The sequence below is a fragment of the Rattus rattus genome, chromosome 9 (genome assembly GCF_011064425.1).
Source record: "Rattus rattus isolate New Zealand chromosome 9, Rrattus_CSIRO_v1, whole genome shotgun sequence".
In the NCBI taxonomy this organism is placed as follows: Eukaryota; Metazoa; Chordata; class Mammalia; order Rodentia; family Muridae; genus Rattus; species Rattus rattus.
Window position 1 is genome coordinate 96,488,601 of NC_046162.1, and position 19,087 is coordinate 96,507,687.

A 19,087-nucleotide genomic window follows, 5' to 3' on the forward strand; every position below is an offset into this window, starting at 1 on the left:
CATGGGGAGAGAGTTAGCCAGGGTCTCAGAAGGTGATGGGGAAATACTGGAGTCTCCCTTTTGTAAGTTCAGAAACTCTGCCAGCCTCTGCCTTGGCTTGAGCCAGATCCTGCGGAGCTCTGAGGAAGAGAAGCCACCGAGGACGAGATGACGGTGAAGGGGCCGTTTAGACTTTGGAGTTGGACCAACTTTAGATTAAATCCAAGTTCCACTTGGGAGGTGGAGGCAGGAAGATCAAGAGTTCATGGTCATCTTTGGCCGCACAGTGAACTGAGGCAGGTATAGGCTCTATGAGATCATGACTCAAAACCAAACCAAACCAAACCAAAAACCAACCCTCCCCTAAAGAACAAAATGCAAGCCCCATCGTCTATCATCTTTGTGACATTATAGCTTTCAGAATTCTTTTTTTTGGTCAGCAAAATAAAAATCATGATTCCATGTCAGAAGATTACATTAGAAAATCCACATTATCTGGGTATGATGTACATATGTGTAGTTTCAGCACCCATGCAGGCTAAGACAAGGTGATCACAGCAAGGCAAACCTGGTCTATGTAGTGAATTCTAGGCCAGCCTGGGCTACATGGCAAGACCCTGTCTCAGAAGAAAAAATAATAATAACATAAGTTAGGCTGAGGAGATGGCTCCTTAGGTAAAGGCAGGACAAGCATAAGGACTGAGTTTGGACCCTAAGCACTCAGATGAAAATGCCCTGGTGTGGCAATGTGTACCTGTAACCCACTACTGGAGAGTGGAGACAGAAGGGGCTGGGAGCCCTGGATCCACTGACAGACTCTGCCTCAAACATTTTTATTTTATTATTTTTTATTTTTTTTTAAAGATTTATTTATTTTATTTATGCGTAAGAGTACACTGTAGCTATTTTCAGACACACCAGAAGAGAGCATCAGATCTCATTATGGATGGTTGTGAGCCACCATGTGGTTGCTGGGAATTGAATTCAGGACCTCTAGAAGAGCAGTCGGTGCTCTTAACCACTGAGCCATCTCTCCAGCCCTGCCTCAAACATTTTTAAATGGAAGGGCTGGTGAGTTGACTCAGTGGCTCAGTCCGTGCTCTCCAGCCTGACAGCCCGAGGTAACTCTGCAGGACTCACATGGTTGAAGAGAACCGAGTCTGCCAGTTGTCCTCTTATGATACATGCATCATGATGTGCGCACACACACACACACGCACACACACACGCACATACTCATATAAATGTAATAAAATTAAAAGAAATCAGGTGGAGACGTGATTGAGAAAGGCATCTGATGTTAACCTCTGGCCTCCGTTCTTTTCTGCATGAATGAATACACCCACATCCACACACAAATAAGTGAATGGAAGAATGAATGAATGGATGAAAGGAAGAATGGGTAGATAATTAGGGAAATTTATGTTACATACCTTGTATGGAGTCCGTTTCAATGTAGGCATTCCTTATTCAGTAGTTAATGTTGGAAATGGCTGGAGTTTCTAGAGCAGAAATGTGTCAGTCTGGGACAAGAGTCCTTCTCCCTGGGAAGCCTTGATCCACAGCAAGTCTCTAGCTCTGGGAGAGACTTGTTCACACATCTGGAGTCACAGCCACAGAGCCACTGCTGTCAGCTCTGGGGCCACAGTTCCTTCTCTGCTCCATACTGGATAAAGATGGCCCTGCTCCCGGTCCCAAAGGGAGAGGAGAAATTCAGGCAGTCCTCTCCCAAGGTACAGGGGCAGCTTTCCCCACATGCTGTCAGAGTGATACTCCCTGGAGTAGCTGGTGCGGAGGGGTGAACCAGATGTCTAGTGGCCAGTATCCTTCTGGGTCATAGGAACCTCCCCAGACAAGTAGGGAAATATAAACACGAGTCCAATGACCAAATGAGTCAATTAAATGTAAAGCCTGTAGCATATTAACTGGATAGTAAGGTGGAAGTGAACAGATTACATATAGGGCCGGGATGTAGCTCACAGTATGTGTGAGGCCCTGGGTTCCATCCCCAGAATTTCACAAACAAAACTAACATCTAACTACTTATTTATCACAGTCAGCAACAGGAGCAAACCAGATCTTTAGAGCTATGGAATGGAAGTAATTCTTGGTGAAAGCTCTCAGAGCAAGGGTGGATCCTGGTGCCACTGACCTGCAGATAGGAAAGCTTTGCCCTGCCGAAGACCCCCTGCCCCTTCTTGCCAGGCAACTTGGGATGCTAGCGGAGGGCAGATGTGCTGGGGTCCTGAGGCAGTTTGCTTAGCCTCCCTCCTGGAGAATCAAGGGTGTGAGTGGCTCTCCATCCCCCTCCCTGACTTCTACAGTTCTGGATCTGGAGGTGACTTTATTCATTATCTAGAGCAGTCTAGCCCCTAATTCTCCAGGCAGGCCCAGAGGGGTGAAGTAGCTTATTTGAGGACACACAGCTTCCCAGTTCAGATGTTCTCCATCCGACACCCACCTTGTCTCTGTTCTCTTCCCACAGTTTATTCCTCAGTCCTTCCGTGACTGAGTTTTGGGATCCTCCCTTCTATCCTTTCCTCTTGTCACCCACAGCATTCGATCCAGCGTCCCAGCGGGTCCTGGCCTTTAGGAAGACTCTGAGTCCCTGAGAGGCCCCGCCCCTATTTCTTCTCTTACTTGGGTACAAGCTGCCTCCAGCACCATGGCCTTTTCATCGCGATTTGCCTTCTGGGAGCAAAAGGGAAGTTGGATTTCAAAATCTTGGTTCTCTTATGTGCTCGGCATGGTGAAGCTAGAGACGGATTGGGGCATGTGTGTGCATATCGGGGGGGGGGGTTTGCAGGGAGAATGGCCAGTGGCTGGGGAACCCTTTTCTGTCTTGATGGCTTCTGTGCTGAATCACTCTCCTCCCCAAGCTCCACCTCTGGTAAGCTGAGCTGCCTTTTGTGATGCTGGTGCCTCTCCAAGTTAATCCCTCCACACCCTTCCACCGCCTGCAGCTCAGACTCTCCCCTGGGACCGTGGGGTCCTAGGGAAGGCTTAGTCCTGATGCCTGTGGAGCTCAGACTCCCTGAGTCTGGGAGATGGGGTGGGTAGAAGAAAGGAGCTGCGAGTGGGGATTTCAGGCCAGTTGACAGCTAGCTCCAGAGAGAGAGAGTAGTCCAGGCTGTGGCAGACTTGGGCATGCCTTTGTGTGTATGCACAGTCTCTGGCTGGACAATGACCCACACAGCCAGAAGCTTCAGGCAGGGGGCAGGGCGTGAGTCAGCCTGAGGCTAAATCCAGAGCTGAGCTCATACCTGAGCCCAGTGTCCCAGACACTTTGAGGGGCAACCAGCATTTCCACTGCCTCACCTTGGACAGCTGTTTGGGACCCCAGACACAGGCTACTGGAGAAAGGACAAATTTGGAGCTGGTGAGGGACTCAGAGTGAACTTAGAATCTGGGCCATATGAGAAGCCAAGCTAACAGCACTGTGTGCATTAATGAGAGTGGCTGTGCTTTGGGAATACTTAATACACTCTAACCTGTGTGCCTAGGGGCTAAGGCATGGTGTGATCCCTGTGGGGAGGGAAGGCGGGCGGCCCTTGCTGAGGAGGAGACAGGTACAGACCCTGCATATGTCGTATGGACCCTCCCCTTCCCCTTCTCTGCGCAGACCCCAGCTTCTGAAGTAGGAAGGTTTCCTCTGCGAGTCTTTGCCATCTTCCCTTGCCTTGTCCACGTCAGTGAGAACTAACTGAACCCCAGACCCATGGATATGCTTCGTAGACAGGACGTAGCTTCAATACCGCAGTGACCGTCATGCTGGACCGTGTCCAGGCACTGCTAATTGGAGCTCAAAATTGACCATGGACCTTGGTTGAAAATGAACAGCCCCACTTCTCTATTAGATAATTGATTCTGGATGTTGCTAAGAATATCTCCCATTAGAAGTCAAGGCTTCTTCCTGGGCGCCTGTCTTCCTACTATGCAGGAAAGAAAGGCTTGCTGAGGATGCCCTGGGGTTAGGGACAGAGCTAGTTGCCTCAGGAAGGAAGGAACATTAAGTTTCCTGGGACTGCCTGGGTTCAGGAGGCAGAAATGCTAGAAGAGCGGGCTCTTCTGACACTGGGGCTCAGCTCCTTGGAGTCCATTTCCCAGCTCGACTTTGCACTGGAAGAACCTTCAGAGCATCCACATCACCAAGTCCTTTCCCAGACAGTGACAGCAACTGTTGTTTCCCCTGACTCTGCACCTTCTGTCTGACTCAGGCTGCCAGCTCCGGCCATAGCATGAACCCCCACCCTAGCCAGGCATCTCTCTCTCCTCCACATCTTAGCTTGGGTTTCCTTGCCCCATTTGCATGGATGGCCATTCTGTGACCCTGAGATCATGATGTGGTAGACTTCTGACAGCCCAGTGGGCTGGCTACTGAGACCGCCAGCATCCTTGGGTTTCAGTTTCATATAGACTCTTAGTTCTTATAACGTTGTCTCTGGTCAGTTTCAATCTCAGGAAACTAGACATCTTGCTCAGACCCCTAGCCCCAACCCCAGCCCCGCTCTGCTTCTAGGGGCCTCTAGAGAAGGCCCCTAGATCTTTTCTCCCTGCTTTGACCTGCCAGTGACTTCTCTATCTACTCCCTCAGGTTAAAGAGGAGGACAAAGCAAAAACCCTGCCCTCCGGGCAAAAGAGGAAGGGCTGTAAGTGTTTCCCTGAGGGGGTGTGTGTGTGTGTGTGTGTGTGTGTGTGTGTGTGTGTGTGTGTGTGTGTGTGGTGGGTTGGCCTTGTCCCTTCCAGTGTTGCTGGTGTGGTTAGAGGGAATGTCAGCAATGGGGTGGAAAGTACAGTGCGTGTAGCACCACTTTGGGTACAAAAAGGGAGGAGGGAGACTAAGGTGCTTTGGGGCCTACCCTCTGTGGTCCACCCCCAACCCCTTTAGTTGATTACTTTCAGGTTTGGTTTCAAGGATGTGTGGGAGCAGTCGGTGTGGGTAAACTTTCAGGTCAGGGAGCACGGACCAAATGAAAGCTCAGCTGTTAGGATTCTGCAGCCTGCACTGGGCGGCCCAAGACAAGGACACAGAGGGACAGAGGGATTCAAGGCAGCTGCTGCTGGCACTTCCACTCCACCCCACTCCTCAGCTGCTCTGTGCACAACCTTTGTGCCCATAGATGCCCAATGTCCCCAGGCCCTACCACCTTGGGACAGAGACCCTGAATAAAGCTGGAGAGGGAAGGGTGAGAGGGAAGGTATTTTCTGAGCAGTGTGTCTAAGAGAAGATGCAAACATTTTCAGGATAGGCAAAGTGTCCTTGCTGTCCCTACTTACTTCCTTGGATGACTGATTAGCCAGGCTCGTGGCTTCCTCTGGAACTGTAAACAATCTGGGAAGGCCAAGGCTGGCCTGTGATTTCAGAGGATGTGTTTGAGACGGGTAGAGCCGCAGAGCAGCCCAGATTCATTCTCTCTCTCTCTCTCTCTCTCTCTCTCTCTCTCTCTCTCTCTCTCTTTCTTTCTTTCCTTTTTCTTTCTTTCTAACATGTAAAGTGCTTAGAAGAGTGTCTAGCAGGCAAAAATACAATGTATGTGCTAGCAATTACTGCCATGCCCCCATCTTTACTTGTGGGGGTTGAGGAGGAAGTCAGGAATGGGAAAGGAAAAGGACCTGACAGTTGCAGCTATGGCCAGTTCCACAGTCCCCTGTCATGCCTCCCAATACTCTCGGCCTAAGAAGCTGAAGAAGAGCCCTCCCTCTTTACCCCTCGGTAGACCGTCCCTAGAGCAGAGCCTGGACCAAAGCCCGTGGCTCCGCTGTGCTCAGAAGAGGAGCCACCCTCTGCATGTGTCAGGTCTGTCATCTGTGAGTCTGTAAACAGGCATGGCAGCCAGACCTTCACAGCGTGTGATCTAGAATCACGGTTGCTCAGGGGATGGAGGACTGAGTTCTACAGCTCAGGGAGTAACAAGTCACTGTCCGGTCAGCTCCTGAATTGACCTTGCCTCCAACCACAGGCAGTATGGTTAGCTTTGCAGGAACTGCCCTGTCATTAGCCAGCGTGGCCCTCCTAGTAGCGGCTGGCCTCTCGCCTCCCCAGACAGTTCCTGGCATAGTATCAGGGAGGGAGTGGGTACCCTAGATAGAGAATGCCAACCTACACCAGGCAACTCCTGGATGTCCAGAGGCTGGTAGCCACCCAGCCCAGCTGGACCCTGCTCCCCAGGGAGCATGGTGTTGCTTAGAAATGCTTAACCCTTTGTGGGCCCGAGTTGCTTTCCTTCCATCATTCCACACATGCTCTCTGGGAGGTAAGAGTCTCTAACCCACGAGAAGTTTGTAGGAGGGAACAGTGCCAGCACTGAGTCTCTGCAGCTCCTAAGAGTGTAGGTGCAGGGGAGACAGTGGCTACAGACCAGAGGAGCTGGGTCGAGGGAGAAACTTGACTCAGGAGGAGTACTTTGTCAGTTTCTTCCTGCAGGACCATCAGGCAGGGGGTCCGACTGCCTAGAGAACTGAGTGATGAGGAAGCAGGGATGGTGAAGACAGGGAACCCCGAGGAGACAGGCCTGGGACTGGTGATAGGAGCTGACCTCCTTACCTTCCAGCCCTACTGGCTGTGAGGTTATGGGGTGCGGGTGGATTGGGCCTTGGTTGCTACTCTGACTTAAAGACTAATTCTAAGGTGCTCATGGCCTTTGGGGCCCTTTGTGTTAGTGTTTTCAGTGCCCTTCACACCCTCTGGGGGTGGCAGCAGGGTGATCTGTGAGAAAGAAAAGCCAAGGTTTTCCATGCAGTTGTTCTGTCCAGATGTCTAGACTCTAGAAGGTAGAGAGAGGAGTCCTAGAGGAGAGAGGGGAGCTTCTGCATCTGGGTGCTGTTTGGTGGGTGAATGGAAGATCTGTCTTGGGGCCGAGGCCACACACCCTTTCATCCTGCGTGCATGATGTGGGTAGGGGTATGAGGTTGCTACTCATGTCCACCTGTATTTATGTAACTATAGCTAGAGACCAGCTCTAAGGACAGCAGTGCCCCACCTAGGAGTCCTCAACCTGCCACCAGCCCGGTACCCTCAGAGACTTCCCAGAGAGTCAAGAGTCCCGAACCCACGCTCACTATGAATGGCCTAGAGGCTGCCCCAGCAGAGGGCCCAAATGAAGAGGCCCAAGGTCTGTCCCGGAAGCGGGTGGCGAATGCAGTGAGGAAGGTGGTCAGCAAGGTACTGCCTGGCGAGGAGCCTGGGAATGCCAAGGAGCCTCCAGGCCGAGGAGCCAAGTCCCCTGAGCATCCAGCTCGAGGCAAGAAGGGAGAAAAGGCAGCCTCTAGTCCCAAGCCCCCACCACCGCCACCTCCTCCTCCTCCTGCTCCACCAAAGCCTGAAGCAAAGAAGGAGGCGGCCAAGGATGAGCTCTCCCTGGGCCTACGCAGTCTGATGTCTAAGGGCAGAGGCAAGGACCACAAGTCCCGCAGCAAGCAGCCTCCTGGGAAAGGGGAGAAGGCCCCCAACCAGGAGCCAGCCCCCTCTGGAAAATCAGGCTCTCCAGACATGGTGGACTCCCCAAAGAAGGCAGGATCCCCAAGCCCAGCGCAAGAGCTTGCTGAGCCAAACTTGGCCAGCCCGAAGCTGACGCCCTCCGGAGAGCAGCAGGCCAAGTCGCCAGCCTCTGATGTGCAGCAGGAGGTACCAGAGTGTGCCACTAACCTCCTATGCCCCTCCCTACTCTTACTGGAGGGCTTAGCACCCTCATGGTGGCTTCCTCACTCCTGGAGGAACCTTGCATGATCAAAGCTGGCCCAGGGTTATGTGCCCCCCATGGCAGGGGCTGCATGACTTTCGTTAACCTTGTGTCAGAATGAGTGATGGCCTGGTCTGGCCTGGTTGCTGAGATAGGAACTGCTGACCAGCATGCCGCAGGCCTTTCCATGAGAGTCAAAGCCTGAGTCTCGGCAGAGGAGCGCAGGGTGGAAACGGGTTTCTTAGGTCAGGTGATCTAGGCTCATATCCTCAGCCCTACCCCTGGGAGACCTCAGCAAGGTCTGTCTCCAAGGGCCTGTCTGTCCAGTGGGGAGTTATAACGTAGGTCCTAAGTACCTTCTATGGGGCCGTAAGTACTGGGAACTAGTCATTTTTCTATCTTGGAATGTTTTCTGGTATACATACAAGTAGCCACCTGCAACCACCTTGTGGGACTATGTCCAAAGCAGACCCATGAACATTCTCACTTTGGAATGATAAAAGATCAGCGTGGTTTTGCCACCAAAATAATTAAAGAAAAATCTTTTGTCTGGGGGATTCTTTGGAGTTCTGAATGGTGGCTATGCTAACTAGATATGATGCAGGTTATATGCCAAGCCTGCTCCCTGGCACCAGGTGCCAACGATGGTAGTGACCGACAGTCACTAATGCCATCACTGCTCTCTTTAGGCCTTAACATCCACCCACTGCAGGACCCTTGGGAAACCCTGTGCGTGGGTGGCAGGTAGGCATAGTGAGCCCTCTTGTAGCTGCACTGCCCCATCCTCACGGGTGTTGGCTCCTTGGCTGGTCTTGAACTAGAATCAGTTTTCAAGTTCCTCCACCTGTATCCTGCTGAGGTCTTGTAAGGTGTGTGTATGTGGGGGAGTTGGGGTGACATTAACTTCCACCCTGCTTCCCTGAGGTTTCCCAGCTTTCTTGTAGCTCAGAGAGGAGAGAGGTGGGTGCTAGGGAACAGCCTTGGGACCTTGAAGCACTCACTGGGTGCTTCCTCTTGGTAGCCATCTTTCCTGGAAGCTGCCTTGCCCCCATTCTTCCTGGATATTGCAGGATATAGAGGAAAGCCAGCTGCCACCCTTCCCCCACCCTCCTGGCCTGCTCTGTCTGGCCAGTGTGTTCCTGTCCACGCGGAAGAGTTGGCAGGGGCTTTCTGGCATGATGATCGGGGTAGGAGCTGAATTTCAGTTCCCTGGGGAACCTCTAAGTGGTCAGGGAGTGTCATGTGCCTGTCCTGGGCCACGGCCTCCCTCCAGCTCTCTGCACCTTCTTCTTGCACTCGGGTGGAGTTGGGGGCTGAGGCATGACTTGATCTGGAGTTCATTTCTTGTTCATCCTGCAACAGGAACAAATGGGGTGGTGGGTGGATAACAGGGTTATTTCGAGATCACAATGGTTAGAGCAGAAGGAAGAGGTAACCCCAGGCCTCACAGGTACCTACCTGTTCCTTTTTCATATCATAGCAGAGTTTCAAAACTCAAATTGGCGCTTGGCTTGTCTCCCCGACCTGTTCCACTTCTGCACTGGGTCCTAGTGGCTTCCTGGGCTAAGAGCTTGGCATGTGGCGCCCCCACTGTCCCCTGGGCCAGAGCTAATAGTGGTTTAACCTTTAGACAGGAGCTGACCCCGGGGTCCGGCTGAGTCCTGCAGAGGAGGCACACCAGCGACTTGAGAGGATCTTCACAGCTCCTGTAATGCCACCTCCCTGTGTACAGGGTTCCCAATCCCTGGCCCTTTCTTCCCAAAGCCGGTTGTTGGAGTGTGTGTGTGTGTGTGTGTGTGTGTGTGTGTGTGTGTGTGTGCTCTCACAATGGTTCTCTGGTTGAACAAAGGAAAGCTGAACTCTAAGGAATATTGATACTCCAGACAGTCCAGTGCCATGTGACCACACAGAGGCCCTTCACAGCTGGGAATCCAGCTTCCTTCTCTAGCCCTGGTCTCCTACTCTGAGGACTGACTTCTCTTTGGTGTGAGGGCCTGGTGTATGACAAAGCAGGAGTCAGTTTTTCGCATTTTGTCCAGTGCCTAGACCCATGTGAATATTAACCTTTCTTATTTCTAACAAGCAGTGTCCAAGGCTTGCCTGGCTCCCATTTCTACCAGAAAGGCTTTGGAGGTCTTTAAGTAACCAGAATGTAGTGTAAAGGTCAAGTCTGTCTCAAGGGTTGGGCAGTTGATGGGTAGCTAGGGTTGGAGCTGGCCGAATGATACCTCTGCTTGCAATGTGGTCACTGTACCTGCCCAGGTGTGGAACATGGTGCAGTGGGAGCTTGAAGAATGTGACTTAGATTTAGGCTGTCAGTTCCTTTGTGCTAGCTCTGAAATGTAGCCCCTGGCATGGGGAGCGAAACCTCTGGGCTTGTGTTTAGAGACACAGACAGCATTCTCTTGGTGTCTGGTAGCCATAGGGAAACTGCCACCCTGGGGGAGGGAAAAGGCAGGAGAATGGAGGTGGGAGGCAGGCCTTGGGTGTTGTGAGGTGACCTAGCCTACCAGGGGTGTGGGAGAGCAAGACTAATCCAGGGTAGACTGAATAGCCAGTCCAGGACAGGCTGGCTAGAAAGAGTGTCAGATGTCAGATGCCTGTGTGCCGCAAGGAATGACCCACAAGAGCCTTCCTTCTGCAGGGTCTGATGGTAACAAGAACCTCTCCTGTCGAGGTCTGGCCTCTCGCCTAGCCAGCAGCCCAGTCCTGGGCAAGTGCTCTTGACTCCCACTCTGTATAAGGAACAGAGTGCCGGCTCTGATGCCCAGGGGTGTCTTTTGGAGGGGACCTGCAGTGGTCTCTACCTGTCTTCACCTTTTTCTCTTTCTCTCTTTGCTTGCTGCTGGTAGCTGGACCCCGTGGCCGCCTCTCCTGCCCACAGCCAGGTAGGGTGCTCCTGCCCCACCCAGGAGCCCTCTGCTTTCTCCAGTGACAACCCACCACCCCCACCCTACACCTGGGCTGGCGTCTGTGCTCGGGCCTCCTGCTGGAGTGTAAGGCCTCGTTCCCTCTAGGTTCCCACTTTATATTGGGGTACCCAGGGGAGCTGAGATGGTGCAGGTGTGGCCCTTGGGGAACTTCATGGCCCCAGCTTTGCCTCTCAGCCACTGGAGCCCAGATGTTGCCACCCTGATCACTCTCTGTAGGAAAGCACCAGAAAGACCTTTCTTCCTCCCTTAGCCCCAGCCTGAAGATGAGACAGACGGTCTCTGTCTCCACCTCCTGGTCAGTGTGAGAAACTTGTTCTCAGACAGGCCATGACCCTTTGATGTCACCAGAACACAAGTTTCACTTGGTTCACACGTGATTTGGAAAAGACAAAACACTGGTGATTTAGTTTTTTCGAGTCTCTCTCTCTAACCCCGGCTCTTCTAGGACTTTTTATATAGACCAGGCTGGCCTTGAACTCAGAGCCTGCATCTGTTTCCTGAGTGCCGGGATCAAAGGCCTGCACCAATACTTCTTGCCCAATCCTTTAAATATTAAAAGATTAAAGCCCAGCATTTAAAAATTTTCTCACTTAGACAAACCAAGCATTGACAGCTTTGTTATGATCAACCTATTAATCTCCCTCCTTTTCAATCTAAGAAACGTGATAAAGATCACACAATATTTCTGCCTTCATGTTTCTTGCCATCTTCTGATCCCTCACCCAGGATTAAGTGTCATAGGATGGGGTCTGTGCCTCAGTTTGGGGTCTCATGAGTAAGGGACACACCTAGGGTGAGAATCTGCATGTTGCCATCTGGGGAGAGTGTTGGAGTCAGTGTTAAGCCTGAGGGCATCTGCTTCTGGGGTGGCCAGCCTCCCCCAAGGTGCCATGACATTGCTGACGTTTTGCAGCCATTGTATCAAGGTCCCTTTTTGGTCCCAGTTCCTCTGGTGCCACTGTTCCCTAGTTCAAGTGTTCTTATTAGAGGGTGTCAGATCTGATAGCCCCACACCTCTGCTATAAATGCCTGTTTTGATCAGTGATTTCTGACCTCTGTTATCAATGTCTATTTTGATCTCTGACCTCTGGGGCTTCCCAGTCCTTTCACTTCTACTTCTGTGCTCCCTGTCTTTGACCAGTCAGCTCTGTCTCATACCCATGCCACTCTGTGACCACATGTGACACTAATATGCCCACTAGGCTTGTGTAGCTACAATCTTCCAAGTCTACAAAGGGGACTTGGAGGAGAAGGGCACTATGTCCTTGCCAACATAGAGCGTCTTCAGGTGAGAGCCCAGGGCCTCTATTGTTCCATAATGCAGAATCCTAGGATGCAGGAAATGTCTTCTCCCATCTCAGGAGAAGAGCCCTTTCTTTTGGCATAAAAGAACCCATGACTGTGGCCCAGAGTTCAGGGCCTGAGTCAGGATGCAGATCTCACAGGCTCCCAGGGAGGAAGGAAAGAGGCAGCTGGAAATGGAGCCCGGTGACTCGCTTCCCTGGTATCTGTTCTCCCCTGGCCACAGTGCTTTCTGAGTGCCTGAACCCTCAAAGTTACAATCCCTAGTCTCACTGTCTTTGTTCTCAGCGCTCCTGGCTTCCTACCCTCCTTTCCTAACCCCTCTCACACTCCCGTGTCCTGTGTCTCCTGCCTGACATTTCCACTTGCCCATTGGCTCAACTTGAAGCCTTTTCCTCCATGGTCTCCTCATTCTTGCTGTCCTTGTCTCTTACCTTTTAAAGCAATGTCTGTTTGTCCCTCCCTTCCCTCTGACAGGCCAAGACAGAAGAGCAGATTGCCGCTGAAGAGGCCTGGTATGAGACGGAGAAGGTGTGGCTGGTCCATAGAGATGGATTCTCCTTAGGTGAGTCTTTGAACATGGGCTATAGATGGTGAGACTTGAGTCAGAACTGGCATGAGGAAATGCCTCTGCTTCTGGTAAGACCTGGTCGTCAGCAAGGAGAGGCTGGTGAGCCAGTGGGGAAGAAAGCAGGACGGACGAGAAGGCCTAAGTAGAGTAGTAGAACCTCCCAGGCCCAAGTCCAACTACCCCTGCTCTGCAGCCAGCCAGCTCAAGTCGGAGGAGCTCAGCCTACCCGAGGGGAAGGTGCGTGTGAAGCTAGACCACGATGGAGCCATCCTGGATGTGGATGAAGATGACGTAGAGAAGGTTGGAAGGAGCTTCTGGCAAGGGAGGTCACAGGGAGGGCAGGCCTGTCCTCTGCATTAGAGATGAGATCGGTGTCTTCACTTCTGTCTTCCCAGGCTAACGCTCCCTCATGTGACCGACTAGAAGATCTGGCCTCCTTGGTGTACCTCAACGAGTCTAGCGTCCTGCATACACTGCGCCAGCGCTATGGGGCCAGCCTGCTACACACCTATGCTGGCCCTAGCCTGCTTGTCCTTAGCCCCCGAGGGGCTCCTGCTGTGTATTCAGAGAAGGTGTGCCTTCCTCCAGACCCACCCACCCACCTGCCTCATCCTACCTTTTCTGGTTCTCTACTCTTCCTCTTTATATCCACTGAGTTCATAGTTGACCCCGGTAGAGGAGTCAAAGGGTAGGGCCAGAGGGATATCCTGCAGTCTTATAGAGTTAAAGACTCTATTTCCATGCATGGCCTGGCCCTCAAAGTACCTGGGCATCTCTAGAGCGACATTACGGAAACATGTAAGCCCTAGAGAAGAGCAGGTGGGTCTGGCTGTAAGAGCCTCTTCCTTCCCTCTATGCCTCTCCTGTTCTAGGTGATGCACATGTTCAAGGGGTGTCGGCGGGAGGACATGGCACCCCACATCTATGCCGTAGCCCAGACTGCATATAGGGCCATGTTGATGAGTCGTCAGGACCAGTCTATCGTCCTTCTGGGCAGTAGTGGCAGTGGCAAGACCACCAGCTCTCAGCATCTGGTGCAGTATCTGGCTACCATCGCCGGCACCAGCGGGAACAAGGTGTTCTCAGGTGAGGCAGGCAGCAGGGAAAACAGACAGGAGAAGTGGGGGCGGGGCGGGGGGGGAGAACAATCCACCAAGATGCTGCCTCTTTCTCCCTGGGCTCCTTATCCCTGAATAACTCCTCAACCCCAATCCCTGGGCAGCTGTTTCTGGGGCATCCTGGAGCCCATGCCTTGGGGATAAACTGTTCTCGGTTTTCCTGATGTCCCCTGGGTCTGTGCTCTGCAGTGGAGAAGTGGCAGGCTCTGTCCACCCTCCTGGAAGCCTTTGGGAACAGCCCTACCATCATGAACGGCAGTGCCACCCGCTTCTCCCAGATCCTCTCCCTGGACTTTGACCAAGCTGGCCAGGTGGCTTCAGCCTCCGTCCAGGTAAGGGGCACTGCCCAGGCCTCGAAAGCATGGAGCCCTGGGTCTTACTCTCCAGCGCCTCATTGACTTGGGATTCTGATAATGAAATGAATCTCATGATGACACAGGCAGTGTTGGCCTGGGCTGTCCCCATTCTGCCCCCCAAGTCTCCTGCCCGACTCCTTTTCCCCTCTCCACTGTATTGCTGGGAACCCCAACCTGCTCTGCCCACTCTCTGAGACCCAGGACCTTGGGACTTCTGTGTGTGGCAGGCGAGAGCCACACTTGATGATAGCGTAAGGCCCAGGCACACGGACTTTTCTCTTCACACTCAATGAAATTTCTTTTTCAAAATCTATGTCTATTTGTTTACTCGTGTGTGTGTGTGTGTGTGTGTGTGTGTGTGTGTATGTATGTATGTATGTATGTATGTATGTATGTATGTATGTACGTATGTATGTGGACACACCGGCATGCCACAGCATGGAGGTCAGAGGGCAGCTTGCTGGAGTCAGTTATTTGCTTCCATCATGTGAGTCCTGGGGATCGAACCCAGGTTGTTAGACTTGGTGGTAAGCACTTTTGTCTGCTAAGCCATCTTGCCATCCCCTAAATGAAGTTTTCTGCCATAAGCGTCCATCACCCCAGGAAGGCTGGTTCTTGGGTACTGGGCATGGTAGCAGCCACCACCCCCCATTCCAGGAGTTGGGGACTTTCTTCTTTTGCATGGCTCTGGTTTCTACCTTTGCTGAACTTAGAGAGGTGAAGTAGTTGGTGGGTGAGCTCCTGGGAATAGGATGCCCTGCTGGCTCTCTGGGCTTGGAGGATTGTGGGTAGCAGGAATGTGACCCTTCTTCTTCACTTCTGCTGTGCCATAGACCATGCTCCTGGAGAAGCTGCGTGTGGCCCGACGCCCAGCCAGCGAGGCCACTTTCAATGTCTTCTACTACTTGCTGGCCTGTGGGGACAGCACCCTCAGGTGAGATGCGATGGGCTTGAATGGGGCTGTGGACTCCAGCCCACTGACTAAGATTGTGGACCTTGCCAGCTTCTGCCCCCCTGTGTCTGTCTGTGTCCATTACCTGCTGCGTGCGGCTCCACGCTGGGCCCTAGGGATGCTGAGATTATAGACATGCAGGTCTTGCCATTGAGGAACTACTTGGTCTGAAATCTTGGGGTCATGCCGTGTGAAGGGGACACAACTGGCACTTCGGTGTCCGGTTGTCTCCAGGTCTGGGGAGGAAGCTCACAGGGATGTAGATGGTAAGTAGCTTGCCTGCAGTTGTGCAGTGCTGTAAGCTGAGTAGCCTGAGAGCCAAGCCTTCTCCAGTGCCCTCCAGCTGGCCCTCAGCGGCTCATTGGATAACCTCCACATGTTCTTCCATTTATGCCTTCAGACTGGCTCCCTGCTCCAGGCCGAGCAGGTGGCTCCAGGAACCCTCTTCAGCTCCCTTTACAGCAAAGGCACAAATGTGTCCTTCATGCAGGCTCCCTGCTCCTCTCCAGGGCTCTGACTATACCCTTTCTTCTAGGGAGGTTGGTGTCCTGCTGAGGAATCCAAACCAGTTAGGAAATGTGGCAGATCTGACTGGATGACTGGGGTGATGGGCAGACAGAACAGTCTGAAAGCTGTGATTAGCTGTCATCTCTGAGAGGGATATGGCCTCGGCCTGGGGACAAGCCTCATGCCATGCCTCATTTGTACCCCTAGGACAGAGCTCCACCTGAACCACTTGGCAGAGAACAATGTGTTTGGAATTGTGCCATTGTCCAAGGTGAGAGCCTGCCTCCGGGACCGAGTCGGTGACTCTGTGGCTAGAAGCCTCCATTGGCAGGTGGTTCCTCAGGGGTGGTTCTAGCCTGGCCCTGCCTTCCCAGAGGGTACAGCGGTGTGGGGAATGCTGAAAGGGAAGCCCTCTGAGGTCCAGAGCCAGCACTGCTCTCTACCTCCAGCCTGAGGAGAAGCAGAGGGCTGCTCAGCAGTTCAGTAAGCTACAGACGGCCATGAAGGTGCTGGCCATCTCCCCTGAGGAACAGAAGGCCTGCTGGCTCATCCTGGCTTCCATCTACCACCTGGGGGCTGCTGGAGCTACCAAAGGTAATGGGCATCCTGTCCTGTTACCCAGGATGCCTTGGAGACCCCTACCCATTTGTGTTATTCGTTCTTGTCCCACACGTTATGTCACCAGACCACCTTCCCCCACCCCCTTGCATAGTCTTACCTGTAACCTGTCTCAGTACTCCACATCACAGCGGGCTAGGAAGCCTCTCTGCCCAGGATTGCCCGAGGCTTGGCCTTAGCTGTCAAGACTGAGAGTGAGGAGCGAGCGGGTGGGTGGCTCGGGTGTAGGGTTGAGGGATGGCATTCCCTCAGAGCCTCGAGTGACTCTCCTTCTCATTCCCTTCCCGATAGAGCCCCTTGAGGAGCAAGCCGGTAACTAACCTTGGCATACCTTGGGGTATAGGGACCTGCTTGACTGTCTTGGTGCTTCTCTGGGCTTCTGGGAATTGGGTTCATTCTCATGGCATGGAGAACTGGTCTGAGGAGAAGCCTTATTTAAGGATAGAAGAAGAGCCGGAGAGCTGTGGGACTGAGAGCCCCACCCCCACCCCCCCAATGTCAATTTTCCATCCAGAACCTGGGGCTTCCTGAGGCCAGTTTCTCCCTCTTTCAATGCACCGGGTTGGTAGTTGCTGCTCTTTCTCCTGCATGTCAGGGTGGTGGTCACTAGGGGGCAGCAGGCACCTGGTGATGGATGGACTCAGCACTTGGGATGGATCCATGCTTGTGGATGGCTGGGTTACAATCCGAATTGGAAGACCGTTCTCTCCTCTTCACCCCTTTTTCCTCCTGCCGAGCACAAGGGGATGCTGGCTCTAGACAGCACGTGTGGCTTTTGCTCTCTCTGTCTTCTTGGAGCTGCTTAGCAGGAGCTGGGAAGCATTGGCGGCTGTGGGTGGGTGCATGCAGGGACAGTGTCCGGGTGTCTGGTCTCTGTGAGACCAGCTTTGGGTTAAAGAGGTGACCTTCAGACTCTTGGGCAGAAGGGTGTGAGGGCGTTATGCCTTGAGAGAAGTGCTTGTACTCTGAGGAGTCAGGCCCAGTTTCCTCTGACCCTCTGCAGTTGTGACTGCTGTGGAGTGTTGAGTAGTGTCGTTCTTTCCTTACAGTGTGTGTGTGTGTGTGTGTGTGTGTGTGTGTGTGTGTGTGTGTGTGTGCATGCGTGCGAGGCACAGTGGGACATCTGTGGGTCTCTGTCAGTGGAATGGCATCTACAAACATCCCTTTGAAACTGTGCACTTTTGTATCTCAGAGCCAAATAAGATCGTGTTTTCTTGCCTGCTCATCTTCATAAACCCCTGCCTCCCACAGCCCCTCCCGAGGGCCTGGGGGGCTCAGCTGATGACTGTTTGCTAACACACTGTTTTTCTTTGCATGCTGCATGCTGGTCCTTTGCCTTACAGAAGCTGCTGAAGGTAAAAACCTTGTTTCTTGTTAGCTTTCCCTAATTGCTGTGATTAGACACATGTTGGCTCCAGCGAAGCCGTCTGTGTGGGCTGTTCCCTTTCCCCTGCGGCTCTGTTGCTTCTCCACCGTTGAGCCATTAAGGTGTCTATGGTCTCCCTTAGGGAAGGGGTGTGGGGAAGGATCTTAAAAGTATCCAGGGAAAGGACAGGTGCACTTGCTTTCTTTTGCTAAACCCCCACAGGCTGGCTTGGCTCCAGTGCTCCTGCTGGGTGGGCCTCATCCTCTGAACCGGCCCTCACCCAACTCAAGCCGGAGAAAAGGGATTTTGAAACTGATTTGTGCGCCCTCTAGTGGCAGCGCATGGTGTTAGTGCTTCTTTTAGGATCTGCTCTTTCCACCTTAAAGGACTCTGGAAGAGCTGACAGTTGCTGGTGGGTCTGTTCCCATGCCAAGCTCACATCAGAGTTGTCTTTTGCCTCTGGAAGATGCCAACTCCCCCATCCTATGGGGTGAGGGTGCCAAAAGTCTCAGCGGTCTTCAGTTGTCCTAAGGAAAACGTAAGGTGCTAGATCTTTTTTTCTTTCCTACCCACAGGTGGACGTAAGCAATTTGCCCGTCATGAATGGGCCCAGAAGGCCGCATACCTGCTAGGCTGCAGCTTGGAAGAGCTGTCCTCAGCGATCTTCAAGCACCAGCTCAAAGGCGGCACCCTGCAACGGTCCACCTCCTTCCGTCAGGGCCCTGAGGAGAGCGGCCTGGGAGAGGGTACAGGTGCCAGGACCCCTTGGCTGAGAAGGGGGATTGGGAGGCCTTGCCTGGGACTTGTTGCCATCTGGGAATGGGCAGGTCTAATAGAGCGAGTAGATGCTTGCAGTGGGACAGCCCCAGGACTCTGTGCTGGCTGTGTGGGCAGAGAGCATGGCTGTGCAGGTCTGGTGGCCCCAGGACTGAAACTACATGTGTTCCTCTGGTCCCCTAGGCACCAAGCTGAGTGCTCTGGAGTGCTTAGAGGGTATGGCGTCTGGCCTCTACAGCGAGCTCTTTACTCTCCTCATCTCCCTGGTAAACAGGTAAGTGCCAAGTGGAACACAGAGGCTCCCCACTTTCTCCTTCAGTAAAAGTAGGTTTGATGTTTCTGTGGTGGCTTGGGCAAGGCTGTCCTCCACCAGCAGAGGACTGGCTAGCCCTCTAAGCCAGGGTCACTGGGTACTGGGCAGGGGAAGGGGCTGGCCACATGCGGGGCAGAGAAGTGGGGCTCGCTGTGTGGTAGCCTCATCCAGCTCTGACCCAGGCTCTTTCCACTAAGGGCTCTCAAGTCCAGCCAGCACTCACTGTGTTCCATGATGATCGTGGATACACCAGGCTTCCAGAACCCTGAATGGGGTGGCTCAGCCCGTGGCGCCTCCTTCGAGGAGCTGTGCCACAACTATGCCCAGGACAGGTTGCAGAAGCTGTTCCATGAGCGCACCTTCCTCCAGGAGTTGGAAAGGTACAAGGAGGTAGGAAGCTGCCACCGGGGCCCTGCTGGAGCCCTACTCCTCCCCTCCCTCTGCACGCGTGCATCGCAGACTCCCAGCTCTCCATCCCACCTCGTTTCTGCCCTCCCTGTTTTATGGGTGGAGAATCATCTTGGGCCTCAGCTGTGTGCCCTTTCTTTGTGACTAGTCTGTGCTCCAGGAAGCTGAAGGCATATTCGGAATCCCGAGAGGTCTTCTTGAAGCCTCT

General features: G+C 53.1%; 2 protein-coding genes across 7 annotated transcripts in view; both read left to right on the plus strand.

Moving 5' to 3' along the window:
- Myo18a (myosin XVIIIA) overlaps positions 1-19,087 on the plus strand; it is an 86,640-nt gene that overhangs the window by 27,659 nt on the left and 39,894 nt on the right. The window contains exons 2-15 of one of the 6 annotated variants that reach the window (XM_032913903.1): positions 10,511-10,546; positions 12,371-12,458; positions 12,658-12,764; positions 12,860-13,036; positions 13,337-13,550; positions 13,772-13,914; positions 14,772-14,872; positions 15,605-15,668; positions 15,847-15,991; positions 16,307-16,327; positions 17,359-17,370; positions 17,957-18,133; positions 18,342-18,432; positions 18,669-18,861. In XM_032913903.1, the coding sequence (XP_032769794.1) occupies positions 10,511-10,546; positions 12,371-12,458; positions 12,658-12,764; positions 12,860-13,036; positions 13,337-13,550; positions 13,772-13,914; positions 14,772-14,872; positions 15,605-15,668; positions 15,847-15,991; positions 16,307-16,327; positions 17,359-17,370; positions 17,957-18,133; positions 18,342-18,432; positions 18,669-18,861 (1,569 nt within the window). Of the gene's footprint in view, positions 1-10,510; positions 10,655-12,370; positions 12,459-12,657; positions 12,765-12,859; positions 13,037-13,336; positions 13,551-13,771; positions 13,915-14,771; positions 14,873-15,604; positions 15,669-15,846; positions 15,992-16,306; positions 16,328-17,358; positions 17,371-17,956; positions 18,134-18,341; positions 18,433-18,668; positions 18,862-19,087 lie in introns of all 6 variants that reach the window. The other 5 variants (XM_032913902.1, XM_032913904.1, XM_032913905.1 and 2 more) reach the window with 5 other exon arrangements.
- LOC116910085 (formin-like protein 16) lies at positions 5,468-8,442 on the plus strand. The gene has a single exon (XM_032913901.1). The coding sequence runs from the start codon at positions 7,040-7,042 to the stop codon at positions 7,703-7,705; it is 666 nt and encodes a 221-aa protein (XP_032769792.1). The 5' UTR covers positions 5,468-7,039; the 3' UTR covers positions 7,706-8,442.